General features: G+C 30.9%; 1 protein-coding gene across 2 annotated transcripts; it reads left to right on the forward strand.

Moving 5' to 3' along the window:
* Positions 1-677: 677 nt before the first annotated feature.
* On the forward strand, positions 678-5,473 carry LOC108488543 (uncharacterized). Of its 2 annotated transcripts, none has more exons than XM_053020110.1 (11): positions 678-1,194; positions 1,976-2,085; positions 2,837-2,940; positions 3,016-3,212; positions 3,342-3,623; positions 3,722-3,780; positions 3,866-3,902; positions 3,989-4,060; positions 4,176-4,326; positions 4,457-4,600; positions 4,720-5,473. In XM_053020110.1, the coding sequence occupies exons 2-11, from the start codon at positions 1,983-1,985 to the stop codon at positions 5,125-5,127; spliced, it is 1,557 nt and encodes a 518-aa protein (XP_052876070.1). In that variant the 5' UTR covers positions 678-1,194; positions 1,976-1,982; the 3' UTR covers positions 5,128-5,473. The 2 variants fall into 2 exon arrangements, with proteins under 2 accessions (XP_052876070.1, XP_052876071.1); XM_053020111.1 differs by lacking the exon at positions 678-1,194 and adding an exon at positions 1,462-1,626.
* The last annotated feature ends 13,232 nt before the right edge of the window (positions 5,474-18,705 follow it).

Genomic DNA, 18,705 nt, shown 5'->3' on the forward strand with positions numbered 1-18,705 from the left:
CTAGTATTTTGCATGGGAATTCAAACTTTTTTGGTTGAAAAATATGAATTTCATTAAAACTTAAAAGCAGTTATTTTTAGATTAATTCCATATATTTGAGTGCTTAATTAAGGAATTTTTGTACATGTGTTAAAATAAAAGTAAAAGACAAAATTTCCTAAATTAAAATTAGGAGAAAAATTAATAGATTAAGAGTTTATTTAATTACAAAATAAGTATAAGGGCATGTTTAAACATAGCATAGTAGTTTGAACTTTTTGATATGTTAATCATTTAATATTTGAAATCTAATTGATAACACTATTAAATCACTTCCTACATTTATAAAATAAAAAAATTGCTCATATGACCAATTATTATATGTGAAAGTAGAATAAGAAAATACAAATGTTGAATATGAGGTTGTAAGAATTTTCAAATTTAAATTTAAATTGTAAAATTCTTCAACACTGTTACATAAAACTAAAGTCTTTTGCTCGCATGGCCCCATGTGACATTCAATTAGCAACACGAACAATAACAAAATTAAATATTGAAATTATTAATGAATATAAGTTTGGGAATTTAAATATAAGTAAAATTTATAAAAGGAGATATTTAATTGAAGAAAAAGGGACCAATTGGGGGTGGGGGGGCAATAAAGGCTAAGAAGTTAGATAAATTAATAAGCCATCGTTTTAGATTGAGATATGGACTTTGGTGCACCCGCATACGTTTTCTTTTCAAAAAGGAGAAAAGGAATTGCAGACGAATGACCACAATCTTGACGGAAAGGCAACCATTTTGACCATTTAATAATAAACTAAACTTGGTTTTTCTTGACTTTGGCAAAAGACACAGACAAACCAAATTGTTTTGGTTAATATCAGTTCCATTTATTTATATATTTGGTACACCCGAGGAGTAGTTGTTTCAGAAGTGGGTTCAGTAATAAAGAACCTTCAAACTCCATGTTTTATTGGAGATTTTAATCAAGCTGTCTCATCTGACTTTAGGATATCTCTGTTCTTGAAGCTTACAAAATCTGCAGAATCATTGATGACCTCATTCTAGAAGAGTCCAAGTCTGGGCAAGTTGTGTGTCAAACCAGAAGATTGAATTTTGAAGACTTTCAAATCATAAGCACCCATTCAAGCATTTATAGCAGAAAATTGTTGTTAAGGAGAGCTTTGAAGATTCATCATATTAACTTCTGTAAGTACTTTGAATGAAGTTTTAGCTTTTCTTTTGCCATTGTTACAAGTTGCAGATTGGTATTTGAAACTGCAACTTCAAGTTTCCATCGTATCTTCTAAACCAATCTTCTGTTTTACTGATTCTTTGATGTTAATTCAACTCTTTTACTAAAGGGAGAGTGCAGAGTCTAGAATTGTTCTTTGCTTGCTCACAAGTCATTGCTTTTACAAAAGTTTTGCATACACTTTATTAGTCTTATACATAACATGACGATGTATCATCATATATTAACCCATTTTTATAAATGAGAAAAGATATCTTTCTCTTTTCACACTTAAACTAGATGCCCTTTTTTGCTTTTCTTTTGCCAATACCTTGTTATTAAGTGCTTCAAGTTCCCTAGTTTTCCAACTAAACCTCAATGCTCCTTGCTATAAATCTTTGAAAAAGGTTATCATGTACCTTCTTGCTAGTTTCCATTTCTCTTTTCTAATATCTAATATTGCACTCTATGGTAGATAATTCTAGTCATCAATTTTGAAATTTAAACTCAAAATTTTCAAAAACAAGTCTTGTTATTAGGAACTTAATTTCAAGTGTTTTAGCTGTGCTTTAAACTTATCTGAAGGGTTTAGTTCATAGTTCCCTAGAATTTGGTTCATAAGTCATATTGACTTAATGGGTTAGTTAACATACCAAAAAAATTGGTTCGTTCCAGTTTGGTAGAAAAAAACAATGGCATTAAATTCTTGGATCAAATTTCCAGTCTAAATTCATAACATGTTTGCTTGTTTGACAGGTTGAAAATGGGCTTCACAAATGGCACAAGATTAATGGTGCCTTTATCGTTGATGGTGCTGATTTTAGCGTTAAATTTCGTAGAAATTGGTGGTAGTGCTTCTTCTCCAGGTCAGGCCTAATTAACTGACTTCTCTAATTTCCTTTTTAATTTCATCATATACAACTCAGTGACTCACTATAAACGGATACAAACTTTAAACTTTTTTGGCATTGTGGTTTTTTAATTTCATCATCTCTTGTGTTATACTATCTGTTGTATAAAATGCATAATCATTAATTTAATCCTCAATCTTTATATCATTTTTAATTTAGCTCTTATTTTTAGTTAAATTAGGCTAATAATTTTTCACAGAGTGAAACTGCTTTTCTAAATGAAAATGTTGACTACAATATTAATTTTTAATAATGTTGACCTATGTCACTTTAATAAATAAATAAAAATTTAAAAATTTAATATATATAAATAGTTCATAAAAATTTAAAAAAATAGCACAAAGTTTCTTGTATTTAAAAATTTAACGTTTTAGTCAGTATTTACATTTAAAAAACAATTCAATTTCTTTTTGAAATATTAGATGGTCAAATTTGATTCTTTTAAAGATATTGAGGTCAAATTTAACTAAAAAATTAAATTAAATTGACAAAATATGTAAATATTAAAGACTAAAATTATGATTATGCCTAAAAAAAACATATTTGATACAAGCCCAAAAATTTATAAGGGCCTGGTCTTTGTTATATAAGAAGTTTGTTAAGCTGAAGCAGTTAAATAATTGTATAATATTCATCATAAATTTAAAATGAAAATAAATCTATAATTTTTTTAATTTTTTTGTTGTTGTTGTTTTATTTTAATTAGATACAAATTCAAGCAATGAAGATGATACAGTAAGAGTGGATCCATTGGACAATTTCAACAAGTATAGAGGAGGATTTGATATCACTAACAAGCATTATTGGAGTGTAATTCTCTATACCAACCTCCCTTACAATTTCACTTTATTACATTAAATTTTTTATTTATTTTATTTTTTGCAGTCAGTTGTATTTACAGGGATCTATGGATATGCAATCGGACTCTTATGGCTTTTATGTGGAATATTGTGCGGCAGCTATCTCTTGGCAACTACTTACTGTTGCAAAAGAAACAGAAAACCCGACACAAAATCTGTCTGTCACAAGCAATGTTACTTATGGCCTATTCTCCTAGCCATAATCTTCACAATCCTGGCAGTGTAAGCTCTTCAACTCTCCAAAATGTTCATCACTTTGATTGAATAATGTCATGTTTTTCTAGCTTCAAAGATTGAAACCAATTCTGGGTTTTGTTTCCACCATTGATGAAAGCATTGTTTTTTCTTCAGAGCTGCTTCAGGTTTAGTTCTTGGAGGGACCGTTAGGTTCCATTCTGAAGCAAAAACAGTGGTGGACATTATTATTAGAACAGCAAATGAGGCATCAGACACTATATACAACACTACGGGCGCCATGAAAGAAATGAGGGATAGCTTGGGTGACACTAATGGAACTGGTGAGGCTTCTAGTTTTCTTACAACTACATCTCGGAGATTGGATGTTGAAGCTGACGATATTGCAAGACAGGCTAGAAAAAACAGACGAATGATCGATAGGGGTCTCCAGATAGTGTAATAAATCTCTCTCAAACTTCCCCGACATCTTTGCATTTTTTTTACTCAGACTCGAATGTTGATTATTGACCCTTTGTATCTATTTGTTCTTACAGGTTTATAGTAACCACAGTGACTATTTCCTTGAATCTGGTAGCAGTTATTGCTTTGTCTGGTATGTTCACCAATATTTTTGTATCTATGTATTTACTCATGCCATTGTTCTTCTGAAAGTTGAATTTTTTTTTTCCCTTCTGCAGTGACTGGAATTCTGAGAATTCGACGACCACTTTACTGGTAAGAAACTTAAGCATTCATGAATTTAACTCAATTTGTTGTGAATCACTCTGAGCTGAAGATTTTCATTTTTGATCAATTTTCAGGCTAATTGGATTATGTTGGATCTTGACAATTCTATGCTGGTTGTTCTTTGGGATATATTTCGTGTTGGAAAAGTGAGTTCAAGTTTTACTTTGATCTGATTTCCTCAATCTATATGTTATTTTTTCTCGAGTTTTTCCAGGTTGGAATTGAATTGAAAAACTCAAAAGGTAAATGTTTGAATTACAGTTTTTCAGGTGATACATGTACAGCTCTGGAAAATTTCCAAGAAAATCCATACAACAATACTTTGAGTTCGATTCTTCCTTGTGATGAGTTGCTGTCTGCAGAATCAGTCCTGTCTGATGTTAGTGCTGGAATTTATAACCTTGTTAATGAGGTAATTCAATGTCTTTTGTTCTTTTTAGTTCATATGTTAGCTGACTTGACACCAAATAACTTAAACTCCGAATAAAAAAAATGGTCCGAACCCAAATCCATGGAACAATTTAACTGACTTATGATTTCAGGTGAATGCGAACATAACGGAGCTGCGAGCAACAACATATCCGAATCTTGCTCATGTTTGCAACCCTTTCACCGCACCACCGGCATATACATATCAGCCAAATAACTGCCCCGCTAATACGATCAGGATCGGCGACATACCAAAGGTATGCAAAATCCAACATGTTCATTTCCTAGTCTCAGGTTCCATTTGTTGTTCTTATATGTTACTCTTTTCGAGTTCTCATGTGATAAACATCTGTAACGGATTTGCATGACTATGTAGATATTGGAAGTATTTACATGTTCGGATGCCAACAATGGAAGCTGTGGAGAGGGACAATTCATATCCAGCAACGATTACAAAACAGTGGAGGCTTACACAAGTTCAGTTCAAAACCTGCTAAATGTATATCCAGGCATGGAAAATCTAGTCCAATGCCAGTCCGTGAAGGACGCATTTTCCGAGATCCTCGGCCACCACTGCAAGCCGTGGAAGCGAGCCGCCCGCATGGCGTGGGGGGCAATGGTGTTTCTCTCAATCATCATGGTAATTTTGGTTCTCATATGGACGGCGCAAGCTCACCATGATCGACGACTTCATTCCTCAGACATTTCAACCAAACCCCAATCTCAAACAATGGATTCATTGGGATTAGAAGCAGTGAAAATCAAACATCATGATTCAGTTTAAAAGAAAAAAAAAGAAATGCAGATTTGAAGATTGTTACTTTGGAAGACAAAGCCGGCAGCAGCTTCCAAGAAACACTAGTTTTGTACAGGTGAGAGAGATACAACAAAATTAATTAAATTGAAATAAAGATAGATAGAGATAAATTATCAGAAATAGGTAAAGGAAAATAGAATACAGGGACCATTTTTTATGGTCTTAGATTGAAGTTTAGATTTTTATTTATTTATAATATTACAAGAATTACAGTTTTTGCTTCTTTAATTTGATAGTCAAATCTGGGGATCAACCCCTTAAATATAATGTAATATTTACTCGTTGACCTATAAAAAGAACATTTATTCATCTATATTTCTGGGTCAGTATCCTCCTCAATTTTTATTTTATATAGGTTTAAAGAATAATACTTTCCTAACCATATTCAAAGCATCATATGAGTCCAAACAAACAATACTGAATAAACTTTCCTTAAAGTGGTGCATCGTCAAGTTTCAAGGAACACTTAATGAGAATAAAGAGTTCCAATTGTTGTTGAGTTTAAACAATAAATGAAAAAACAATGAGAGTTGCTAATAGTAGCCAGCTGCCAGACTTCACAAGTAAAGCGACATCTCAAAAAAGAGCCCCAGATCCTCAAGTTGGCCGCAGTGAACACAGTCAGTTGGCAAGTTAATCCCTTTATTTAACAAGGTCGCCTTATAAGGAGCAAAACATCGTAAGCAACGAGGGGTATCGAGCTGCCCTACAAACGCGCGCAAGGACCATCCATGCTACCATGAAAAATGCTCGTAAAGGATTTAATCGCAAGTTTATAGCTAGAGCTCACCTTATACTGGCCACTCATATCAAAATGCCATATCTGACTCTATGGTTGCTGACTAAAACAAATTCGCATGCTCAGAATCCACTGAGCATCACAAGAAGTTAAAATTTGTCATGACTATATTTATTGATTTTTTAGAATTTGAATTAAAATTATAAATTTTGTAAATATTAAAGGCTAACGTTATTATCGGACCAATAAAAAAAATCATGTCAACACTTTTGTCAAATTTCAAATGGCTGTTAATATTGGATGACTAAAAAAATTTATTTTCGAATAGTTTAGTGACCAAAATAAAAACGCGAGTAATATTTTAGTAACCATTTCTATGCTTTCCCTCAATTATTTTCATTGAAAATGTTGCCGTCATAGACGAGAAATTCTTTAAATTAAAAATTAAAGAATTTTCAAAATACATCATTTTAAAAAATGTTAATGTTTATAACTATTTTGTTTAGAAAATTATTTTTCAGAATTATTGAACGAGAGAAAATAAATTCGGAAAAAAATGAAGAAAGATATTGAAATTTGTGAAAAGTGACAAAGTAGATATAGATAGAAAAGAAATACATTGACCAATGAATAAGATTTTATTTTAAAACACTATAATGATCAAATAAAGGTATTTTTATTTTATTTCTAAAAACAGGGTTATTTATCTAAATAAACATACAAAAGCCATTCCAACCCTTAATTTCAACTCTCTTCTAATTGTCTCTTACATTTTTTTTCGAAATCTCTTTTACCTTTTATTATACAAATAGTATGGGCAAAAATTAAATTGAAATTTTTGTAATGAAAGATATTGTAACATCATCTGTCTTTTTAATTTTAAAAACAAAATATTGTACACGAAATTATCATAAATAAATATGCTTTATTATCAGAATGATACAATATCTTTCACCCAAAAAAATTTTGAAGCCACCAAAATTTAATAATAAGTTATGAGTTTACATCACACTATTAATTCAAAATGTTAGGGTGGGTGTGTCTTGTAATTATCAGATTTCAGTATCGCTACATCAAAGTCAGTTGGCAATATCATGATGAGAATCTTCCCAACGTTGCGACGTGGCGACGTGTTTCCCACATAATCGGGTTTCTTCTCTCAGTTAAACCCTGCTATCTTTTCTAGTTAAATTCTTATTACTTTAGGGATATTTTAGTATGATTAGACTTCTAATCTTAGCCTCTTTAAAGGGACCTTATATCCCTGTTTTGAGAGACAAATTAATAGGCAATTAAAGGGGATGACAAGAAGTAGTTGCAGATGAGTTTTGGTGAGAGTTTTCGTAGTAACTATGAAGAGAATTTTGTACCCCTTTTGAGAGAACTCTATGAGAGTTAGGGTTTTGTTTTCGGGATTGCTCTATGAGAGTTAGAACTTTGTTTTTGGGGTTTGGGTTTATACATTTAGTACATTTAGGTTTATTTTCTCCATATTGTGCTCTCGTTTTTTACTCATTTGGTGAAAAGCCGAAACCTCCTTTGCCTGTGATTTTTATCTTCCTCGGAGGAGTTTTCCACGTAAAATTTATGTTCGATCTTCTCTACCTTTTCTATTTCGTTGTTTATACGGGTCGATCCCCAATAGTTAGCATTATTTAAATGAAAAAATTACTAACTTTAATTGGAGTAAAACAAAAATTTAACAATATTATAAGGGATTTCCTAGCCAATTTTGAGTAAAAATGATATTGTATCATGGGGAAAGGATTGTATGAAACAGTTATGCCACGTCATTCATGTCCCTTCCCAATCAAGTAATGACATGTCAGCTAATTTTTACATGTCATTTACACCTCATTTAATTAGATTTTTTAATCATCATTTAATGACATATCTCATTTACACCTTATTTAATTAGACTTTTTAATCACAAATCCCTAAAACCCCAATTAAAAATTACTCAACCCTAATAAAAATTCTATCTTTCCTAATAAAAATTCTATCTTCACGTCTCTGCCCTGCTGCCCTGCTGCTATTATTTTTTTTGGCAACTGCTTTGGTGCTTCACGTCTCTGCTTCACGTCTCTGCTCTGTTGTTATTTTTTTTCCAGCAACTACTTTGCTGCTTCAATTACTCTACTTCACATCTCGCCTCTCTTGTTATTTTTTTTTCCAAAGAATCGCTTTGTTTGCTGATTTGCTTTGGTTTCTATCTTCTCTAATAAAAATTCTATCTTCACGTCTTTGCCTTGCTGCTATTAATTTTTTTCGACAATCGCTTTCTTCGCTTCACGTCTACGCCTCATCATATTTTTTTCCAAAGAATCGCTTCACAACTGATTTGCTTTGGTTTTTCGGCGTGGTTGTTGCAATTTATTTTACATGTGAGTTTTTTTTTCTATTATGGTAAAATAGATAGGAGAGCAAGAAAGTCAATGCTAGTTCCTAATAATTAAATGAATAGTTTAAACTATTCTTGAGCAGAAAACAAAGATCTAATCTTTAGGCAGCTTTTCATGTAATACAATATAATTAAATAGTTTTAGATAAAATTAGTGAATTCTAGCATTATGCTCAATTGGATCAACATGTTAGGTTATTTTGTATAAGTTGGAAATATTGGTTGTAAGTTTATTGTGTTTGGGTTCTCGAACCTGAGATCCTGACCATTGGAATAAGCAACAACCTAGAAGTGGAATTGATGGCTTGAAAATGATGAAAAGATTACCAATATATCTAATATTAGTCGTTGTTATATCTGTTCACTATCAACCACTGAGGCGGAACTTTTAGTAATTGATCATGCTATTCATTGTGGAAAACTATAAATTGCCTACGACAAATGTCAGCATTGATTGCTGGAAGGTAATAGAGATTTGACTTTTTGATATGGATTACAACATGCAGGTTCGTCTTAACATTTGCACTGGGAGCTAGTCTTGGTCTAGGTCTCTTCTTACCTGAAAGTTTCCCAAATCGAATCTGCGTAAAAGCTATGGCGTTCTGTATGTCAATGCACTGGGTAATTTTCTCCTCTTTTCTTTTTCTCTTTCTCTTCCATATCATTTTTCCGAAGAGATTGTGACAGCTTTTGCAGCTCCGCAAGCTAGGATATGAAATTCTTAGGAAACAAAATAGAAATAGAGAATCTTATTACTATCTTCTGATGTTCTTTTTCTTGGTTACTTTTACATTACTCTTCAGGTAATCAATTTCATCGTTGGTTTGCTCTTCTTGTGCTTGCTAGAGTAACTCGGTGCACAGCTCTTATACTCGATTTTTGCCAGCATTTGCATGATGGAAGAATTTGGCAATAAAGTCACCAAACTCCAGCAAACTCCAGCAAGGAACCAAACTCCAGCAAGGAGCAACAAAAACGCTACAGCTAAGCAAGTGCCTGTAATAACTATTACTCTGCCTTTGTTCTCTTCAAGTTTCTGGTGATGTTTCAATGAAATTGCAGGTTCTAGAAAGGCCACCTTCAAAAACAAACTGTTGTAATGTTTATCATTGTGATTCAATTTACAAACAAATTACGTGTTGATATTGTGCATATTTAGTTGAGCTTCGATTTTGGCTATTCTGTTCAGCAATCGATTTAATATAGCAACTAATTGGTTATTGTGGATGTTTCACTTGCTCAGCGATAAATTTGTGCGGATTTTAAGTTGATTGAGATGAGGTTCAAGGTTAAATCTCTATATTTGTAAATCTTTCCTCCTTTCCTCATTACAATTTACTTATTCAATTGTATAAAAAAAATTAATTGGTTATTGTCGAAGTAACATGATCTTTGTTTAGATAACCGATTGAAAATAGAACAAATAATCTAAAATTAATATTTTAAATGATTTATAAGGGCCTTTGGTAATCCAACATACAAAATAAATAATAGAATAAAAATACATTGAATTACCAAAACAAAATACTTACAAAAATATTAATTGAACTTATTCCATATTAAATAATAACTAAAACAAAATACAAGATAACACTATAAAAACCATATAATAGTATTATTCTCAAAACATTATAAAAGAATTACAAATAATAATAAAATTGAAGTCTTTCTCATGAATTATCATCAGTCTTTTTGAGATTCTAAACCATTTGAGAAATGTTCCTACATTAAAAGTTTTATATTGTTAGATAAACCCTTGAATTATATATATAATAATTTGTGGCAATATAAGTAAAAACATATTACTTGAGTTTTGAATAGCGATGGATCATTCTCTTCCAACAATTTAGTATAACTCGTGTTAGATGAAGAATTGAACCTCCCATTTGAAGAAAAATATTTTTACAATACATGTACTTAAATATTTATGACTTTTGACATTTAAAAAGAATAATGCATTCAATCAATACCTATAGAGGATGAAAAAAGTGATTATGGTAGTTTGGAGTCATTAACATTGGGATTCGATGATAGGAAGAATAACCATGAGTTTGAGACTCCATTGGGAGAGGCACTACTGAAGAACCTTCGTGCATAAGTGATTTGTTTGTTTCCCTTGGTCAAAATAAAAATTATTTGTTAAATTCAAGATATAAATTAATTAAATAACATAACAAACAGATGCAAATATAATAATAAAGGAAAGCATACTCACTTGATATTTTCTCCTTATCTTTTGAAACTTGAGAGAGTATTGCCTTCTTTGTTTTTTTCTTTTGATTTTTCTCGAATTGGCTTTTCATTCGAGAATTTCTTGAGCCCTTTTTTTTTGCACATACAGGATCAAACATTAATTTTCACTTGATCATCTCCCATTTCCATTGATAGCATCTTGAAAAGATGTATGCTTTGAAATTTTCGAATCATTAACTTCTTGCATAGTTGCCATCTCTTTTTCAACTAAGTGCAATGCCTTAAATAGTTTTTCTTTGACAATTTGAGAGTCAATGAACCTTTTTCAAAAAGGTTGTAACTGATATGATTCAACTCACTGAGGCGCAATAAACAACTAGATTTTTCTTCATGTGCTGATGAGGCTCTAAAATCACTTGCCAGTAATGACTTTGCTTTTTTTGTCCATCTCCTAAGTATATATTTTTCGGGTATCTCTTTAATGTTATTCATAAGAAAAACCCGTAAAGCATGACGACAAAGTAATCCAAGACTTTCAAACATATTACAACTACATGAGGCAATGCTATTTGGAACATCAAACTCCATACAGTAAATTCTTTCACGTCCATCTTCAGTCACATGATATAAAGAAATATTTTCGATGTTACTAAATTCAACACAATTCAAGCCTATGCAATCCATCAACACATCTTCAAACCTTTTAAACATAGCAAGAGTGTAAACACTGGATGTATGCTTCAAATCCCATGTCCATTAACTTTGTTTGGTGCTCCATTTTTACAACGAAAATCTTGGTTTAACTCTATCTGGTGAAATTCTTTTGCCTTTTCCTCATAATATTGTATAACCTGAATAAGAGATAAAGAACAATTCATAATATGATGTAATATGCTATTCATACTCTCACTTCTTTGAGTGGATCTAATTCGAGTCGAAAAAATATCTATGCTAAAGGTAGGACCCCATTTTACGCGAAGCTCATATAGTCTCTTAAGCCAAGCATGATCTTGAAGTTCAAAATTTTCAATCATGGTAGCCTGACTTGATTCAAACTTTATTTCACTTTCACATCCATAAAAGTATTTATTAAATTGTGCTTTGAACTCGGCATTGACAAAACGACTAGCAAGATGTTGTTTAGCATTATTTGAAATATGCCACATGCATAATCTATGAGAAGATTCTGGGAGGACAATCTCTACTGCTTTCATTATCTCTTGATCTTGATCAGTAAAAATACTCTTCGGTTGTCGATGGCCCATGGCTTCTAAAAATGTTTTAAATAGCCAAGTAAATGACTCAGTGATTTCATTCGATAAAAAAACAGAACCGAACAAAACATTATTCCAATTATTGTTGATTCTGACAAATGGAGCACAAACTAAATTATACTTATTGGTTCTATACGTGGTATCAAACACAAGAACAGCTCCAAAACAATCGTAATCCAATTTTGATCTTCTATCTCTTCAAAAAAAATTAGCTAGTCGATTATTTTGGTTCACTTGCATTGAATAGAAAAACATAGGGTCTTCAGCTTGCTTATATTTGAAAAAATTGATAATGCTCTATGCATCCCCTGCTTCAATCAGTTTCTCTCTTTCCATTTACAAGAAATTACGACAATCTTGTTTGGTAAATGTAATATTTTCAAACCCAATCTCCTTCCTGAGAAACTAATATGAACTTGTTTGCTTAATTCATGCAGCAACCATTGAACGAATAACATCTTCATGTCCTTCCAAAATTTTTCTTCCTAATCTTAAATTAATTCTTTCTTCTGAAGTTGCTAAGTGGTGATTATGATAATCATTAAAGTAAGAAACAACCCAAACACCTTTTTCTATTGTAAAATGAATTTTAGCTTGACAACCTGTCCTTGTTTCTAGACGATTAAAATTTTTCACTTTGCCAATATCTTCATGTTCATGATGCCCAGATTTCGAGCATTAAAATTCACGTTGTCTCATAAGTTCAGTCATACTTCGTCTCTTATTTCCTCTTTGAATGCTAAAGCTCAAAGCAAACTGATTATAAATATTATAAGCCTCTTCTTCGGAATGCACTTTCAGTTCCACTTTTATTTCTTCAACAGAATTATCTTTTTTCTCAACAAGATGAACTATTTCATCTTGATTTGTCTCCATAAGTGAAAATTATAAATTAACAAAACCTAAGAATAAATTTTAATATATAATAAAAAATCATGATAATAGAATAAATCGTTAAAAATTTAAAAGAACAATTAAAATCTAATAAAAACACGGCTTAAAAATCATATAAATTTTTTTCAATACGCTAAGTCATTATTATTAAAAATCACAATTATTTCAAAGAATCTAAATAGAACTATATTTCAAACAAATAAAAATCAAGTGGAAATACTTAACATCCCAAACTAAATCACCCAACCAGCCTTGAATAACCTAACATGTTTATCCAATTGAGCATAATGCTAGAATTCACTAATTTTATCTAAAACTATTTAATTATATTGTATTACATGAAAAGCTGCCTAAAGATTAGATCTTTGTTTCTGCTCAAGAATAGTTTAAACTATTCATTTAATTATTAGGAACTAGCATTGACTTTCTTGCTCTCCTATCTACTTTAGCATAATAGAAAAAAAGAAAAAGAAAAAGAAAACCTCACCTGTAAAATAAATTGCAGCAACCATGCTAAAAAACCAAAGCAAATCAGCAGCAAAGCAGTTACTAGAAAAAAATAACAGCAGGGCAGAGACGTGAAGATAGATTTTTTATTAGGGAAGATAGAAACCAAAGCAAATCAGCAGCAAAGCAGTTGCTGAAAAAAATAACAGCAAGGCAAAGACGTGAAGCAGAGTAATTGAAGCAGCAAAGCAGTTGCTGAAAAAAATAACAGTAGGGCAGAGACATGAAGCAGAGACATGAAGCAACAAAGCAGTCGTAGGAAAAAACATAATAGTAGCAGGGCAGCAGGGTAGAGAAGTGAAGATAGAATTTTTATTAGGGTTGTAACACCCCCTAACCCCAATTTGTCGCCGGAACAGGGTTACGGAGCATTACCGGACCTATCAGACAATTTACAATTAATTCAAATAAATGACGTACATATCTTGCTTTAATTATAAAGTCCCTATAATGGACCCTCGAGGTCCAAATCACACGTTAGAATCGAATCAGGACTTATTCGAGTACTACGAATTTTTTTTTGCGAACTTAATATAACCCCTTTATAAATATCTAACCTTCCCTAAAATTCAAATCAATACCAATCCAAACAAATCAATTCATGAATTTATACATCTCTAATCATAACAAACTAATAATAATATAAAGTTCTAACATTTTTATGTTTATAACAATCTAACATAAGATGTCTAATTGATTCATTTAAATTATCATTTAACAAAATTGCCCAAAACTATGATATAGACTATGTTTAAGACATATGTAATTGTATGGAACAACCATTACCATCATTTATCATTAATATTTATGTATCAAAATAACAACAAATTACAACCTAGGTACATGCCATTTTCAAAAGAGAAAAGTACATCACCACGTATTTGAGTTCGGGATTGGCTTGGATGCTGAGTCGTTTGTCACTTTTGTACCTAACTTGCGCACGAAAACAAACCGTACGCTGAGTATGCACTCAGTGGTATTTCTATAAACCAACACTTAAATAATTATAAAATACATATATAACACTACTCAAATTCAGTAACTATTTAAATATTCACCTTTCAATCCAGTGCTATATTTTAATTCAAACTCAGTATCAATCATTATTTTTCAATAATAATGATTTGATTATAGTTATTCAATAACAATCAGTTATTCAGTATCAAACAATCAATAACAATTAGCTATTCAGTCCAGTAATACAATCATTCAGTTATTCAATGCAATAGTTCACCCCTATTAACATAGCTCGGACTTAGACGGATACATGGATCCAACCAACACGCCAGTACGACATTCAGTGCCTCATCGGCTTTGCCGAAGTAAACAGTAGTAGTACGGTACTTAGTACCTCACCGGATTAAACCGAAATAACAATAACAGTACGACACACGAGGTGCCTCATCAACTCGAAGTCGAAGTAACAGTACAACACTTATAGTGCCTCATCGACTCAAGGTCGAAGTATCCCTGAACACTTCCAATCATATGGCATGCCAATTATATCCGACTCAGACTGATACAGTTAATAGGGTATTCAATTCATTTCTTAGTTCATAGTAATTAATCATTTCAATATCCATTTCACAATAATTACATATTCACATATATTCAATTCAATATCAAAACACTAATACTTACCTTAATATCTTTCCATACACATATAATAATAAAATCAACAATTTAAATGTTAAGTTCGGTTTATAAAAATACAAACTATAATTCTCGAATTACTCTTCGTCAACCTTCTCCTTTCCTTTCTTTGTCGAGGTCTCTGGTATTACATTAGCTACGGAAATTAAAATAATTATACCATTAATTACAGCACTCATTATAACAAATAATTGAATTTCTATTCAATTTACACCTTATTTTCAATTAGGTCCTAACTAACTCATTCACTTTACTAACTTAATTCATACTCTATTTCTATTCAAATTTCATCCAAACTCAAATTTAACTACTAAATTTTTTAACATATTTCACTAATTTCAAAATTTCCTCAAATTAGTCCCTACAACATAAAACTTATAGCTTACTTTACAATTTAATCCCTTTATCTATTCTAACTTGAATTTCATTCATTTAAATCCCTAATTCATCTTTTTGTTCAACATAAACTATACTTGAAAACCTATGAACTTATAAAATATCAACTTAATTCCATCAAAATCTTGTTTTAAAACTTCTAAAACATCAAATTTAAGAGAAAATGGCTTAATTTAATTTACCAATTAAACTTCAAGCTTCAAATCCCTAGTTTTCCCTTTATTTTTCTTTCCTATTCTTTCTTCCCCCGTTCGAATGGCTTCTGCTGTTCTTTTTGTTTCTTTTATTTCTTTTCTTTCTTTAGTTTCTTTTATTTACTTTCTTTTATTTACTTTATTGTTTTAATTACTTAATAATTAATATAATATCAATATAAAATATCTTATGCTTAAATTTTAAGTAAATCAATTATTAAATTACATTTGTACATATTTATGTTGTTACACTTGTATAAATTTTGTACCATATATTTGTCAATTATCTTATTTATTTAATAAAAATCTATTTAAGAACAAATAATAATATTACAAATGTACATATATATTTTATTCATAAATGTACAATATCATCTATACCATACACTTGTAAAAATCTTATAATTCAATTCATTATCTAATAATTATTTTTACTTAATAAAAATAAATATCTTATACTTGAATGATACATGTATTAAAATTATATGTATTTTAATTAATACACTTGTATTAAATCATTACCATACATTTGTCTTTATTTAACTTATTTCATAATATAATAATTATTATAATTTATAATAAATATTAACCTTAAAATTTTTAATTAAACATCATGTAATATCTTCAATTCAATCAACTTATGCCACCTCATATTTATGAATTGGCTTAATTGCCATTTTGGCCTTTTCTACTTTTTTTAATCTATAATTCAACTTTTACACCTTATTCTATTTAGTCCTTTTTCCTAATTTCTCTTAATTAAACTAAATTCATCTAGTTAAAACTTAATTAGACACATTACTAGATTCATAATTACTCCTAATAATTATTTACGGACTCGGTTTACTAAGACGGAGGCCTAATAATGCATTTTTTCGATGCCCGTGAATTTTGGGTCATTACAAGGGTTGGGTAATTTTTAATTGGGATTTTAGGGATTTATGATTAAAAAACCTAATTAAATGAGGTGTAAATGAGATATGTCATTAAATGATTAAAAAATCTAATCAAATAAGGTGTAAATGACATGTAAAAATTAGCTGACATGTCATTAATTGATTGGGAAGGGACACGAATGACGTGGCGTAACTGTTTCATATAATCCTTTCCCTTGTATCATGCTGATAATAATGCATGCTAATATTTGGTAATTTTATGTATAATATGAAGAAAAATTCAATTTTGGATTTTTGTAACTACTTTTTAAATGATTTTTTAATCAAGAAATTCAATCATATCATGGATGATTAAGGAGAACAAAAAAAAAGGATTTAAATGTTGTATTGCAACCAACTTGGTGAAAGAGAAGATAAGAAATTTAGAAAATAATAGTATCGCAATGTAACATCCCGAAATATGGCAAAGTCAGAATAATGGTTTTGAGACCATAAATCTGACGTTAAAATATTTATATTATGATCATTATGAGATTTAAAATATAAGAATATGCATGTGGTAAAGTTTCATGAGGAAATTTTAAGAATAAAGTGTCCAATTAGAAAATAAGGACTAAATTGAATAAGATGCAAAACTTGGGTTTTAGATGTAATTTGTGTGAAATTGTTTTGAAATATGAATTAGAAGGTCTTAAAGAGGAATTTTCCCAATTTCTAAGTTTTTGGACAAAAATGGGCTTATATGGAAAAATGTGAAGGAAATGCATTAAGGGAATTTTGGTCATTTGGTATATAAATGAAATAAAAAGGGAAAATAAGCCAAAAATCAGCCCATTTTCTCCATGTAGCTGCCGAAAATTAGGGTTCTTCATAGCTAGGGTTTTCAAGCTTTCCAAACTCAATAGTAAGTGCTCCCAAGCCCCGTTTTTAATGTTCTTCATATTTTTGAAATCCCTGTAACTTGCTCTCTTCATCTCTACCCATATTTCATGCTAGGTTTTATGTTTAGAAAATTACCCATGCATGAGTTAGGTGTATTTTGATGATTTAGGGAGGAATATGATAGTTTAAAGTATGGAGAACAACTATTGTTAAGTGATTTTGAAAAGGACTTATTTGTAAAGGTTATGAAAATGAGTAGAAAGTGTGAAATGAAGGAAAATATGGGCTGTTATAAGTACAAGAAGTATTCGGCTAGGCTTACATAACCAAGAAATCACTTGCATTTCATCATACGAGCCTAGGGACTAATTTATGAATAAGTGAAAGTTTAGGGGTAAAATAGTAATTTTATCAAAGCATGAATTTGGGGTCGAATTGAGTAATATATGAAGTTAATGAACTAAATTTTCTATTATAGATCAAGAAAGACGAGAACTGAATCTTGATAAAGGCAAGAACAAAGTGTACGAAGCTTAGGCACTATTTCAAATATTTTGTACCGAGGTAAGTACATGTACAAATAAATACCTTAATTGATGTTTTAAATGTTTAAATAACATTTAGATAATTAATATGTTATTTGGTTACTTTGTTGCTATAAAATGTTTTGATGTTTTATGCTTATGTTACAAGTGTTGCCATGTTAGTATTTGTATATGATAATGTCATATGTTATGATTCCAACATTCCGAGAATGTTTGAAAAAGAGACAAAAGTCCAAAAATCCCATTTGAACTTAGGAATAGGTACGGATACAAGTGACATGTCACTAGGATAGCTATGTATGTATGAGCTCATTTGATGACATGATACATGCTAGGTCCGGGAGCTTGTGTAGCCCCATTGAGAGGCATGTAATTATGTGTAGACGCTAGGTCCGGGAGCTTATGTAGCCCTGTTGAGAGGCGTGGTTATGTGATGCATGCTAGGTCTGGGTGCTCTTATGTAGCCTTGTGGAGAGGCGTGCTATATTATGATTATGACACTTCGGTGCGTTTGTATCCGAGTATCTTGTCCATTATTCCAGATGTTCAACGGGTAATGTATACGAAGTTTGAATGTAAGCTAAGTAAAGTATATATGTGTGCAAGGAAGCAAAGGTATGTGTTTAAACTTGTGTACTCTTATGACTATGATGATTAATGGCAATACATGTCTTTGTGTACATGCTTGAAAATTTAGGTCATATGTTTTGATGAAATGTATGAAATAGTGACAAAGATGTAAATAATGTTCTAAGACCTAATTAAGATTTACTTTATTTGTATGTGTACTTACTAAGCTTTATAACTTACTCCCTCATTTTTTATCCCTTTTGATTCGTCAAGCCAGTTCGAAGGATCGGAAACGTCGGAGCTCGGGTCACACTATCAACTAAACTTTGGGTATAATACATTTGATTATTTTGAGTCATGGCATGTATAGGTGATTGTTATTTTGTTTATATGTCATGTGG

Source organism: Gossypium arboreum, chromosome 10 (assembly GCF_025698485.1).
Source record: "Gossypium arboreum isolate Shixiya-1 chromosome 10, ASM2569848v2, whole genome shotgun sequence".
Lineage (NCBI taxonomy): Eukaryota > Viridiplantae > Streptophyta > Magnoliopsida > Malvales > Malvaceae > Gossypium > Gossypium arboreum.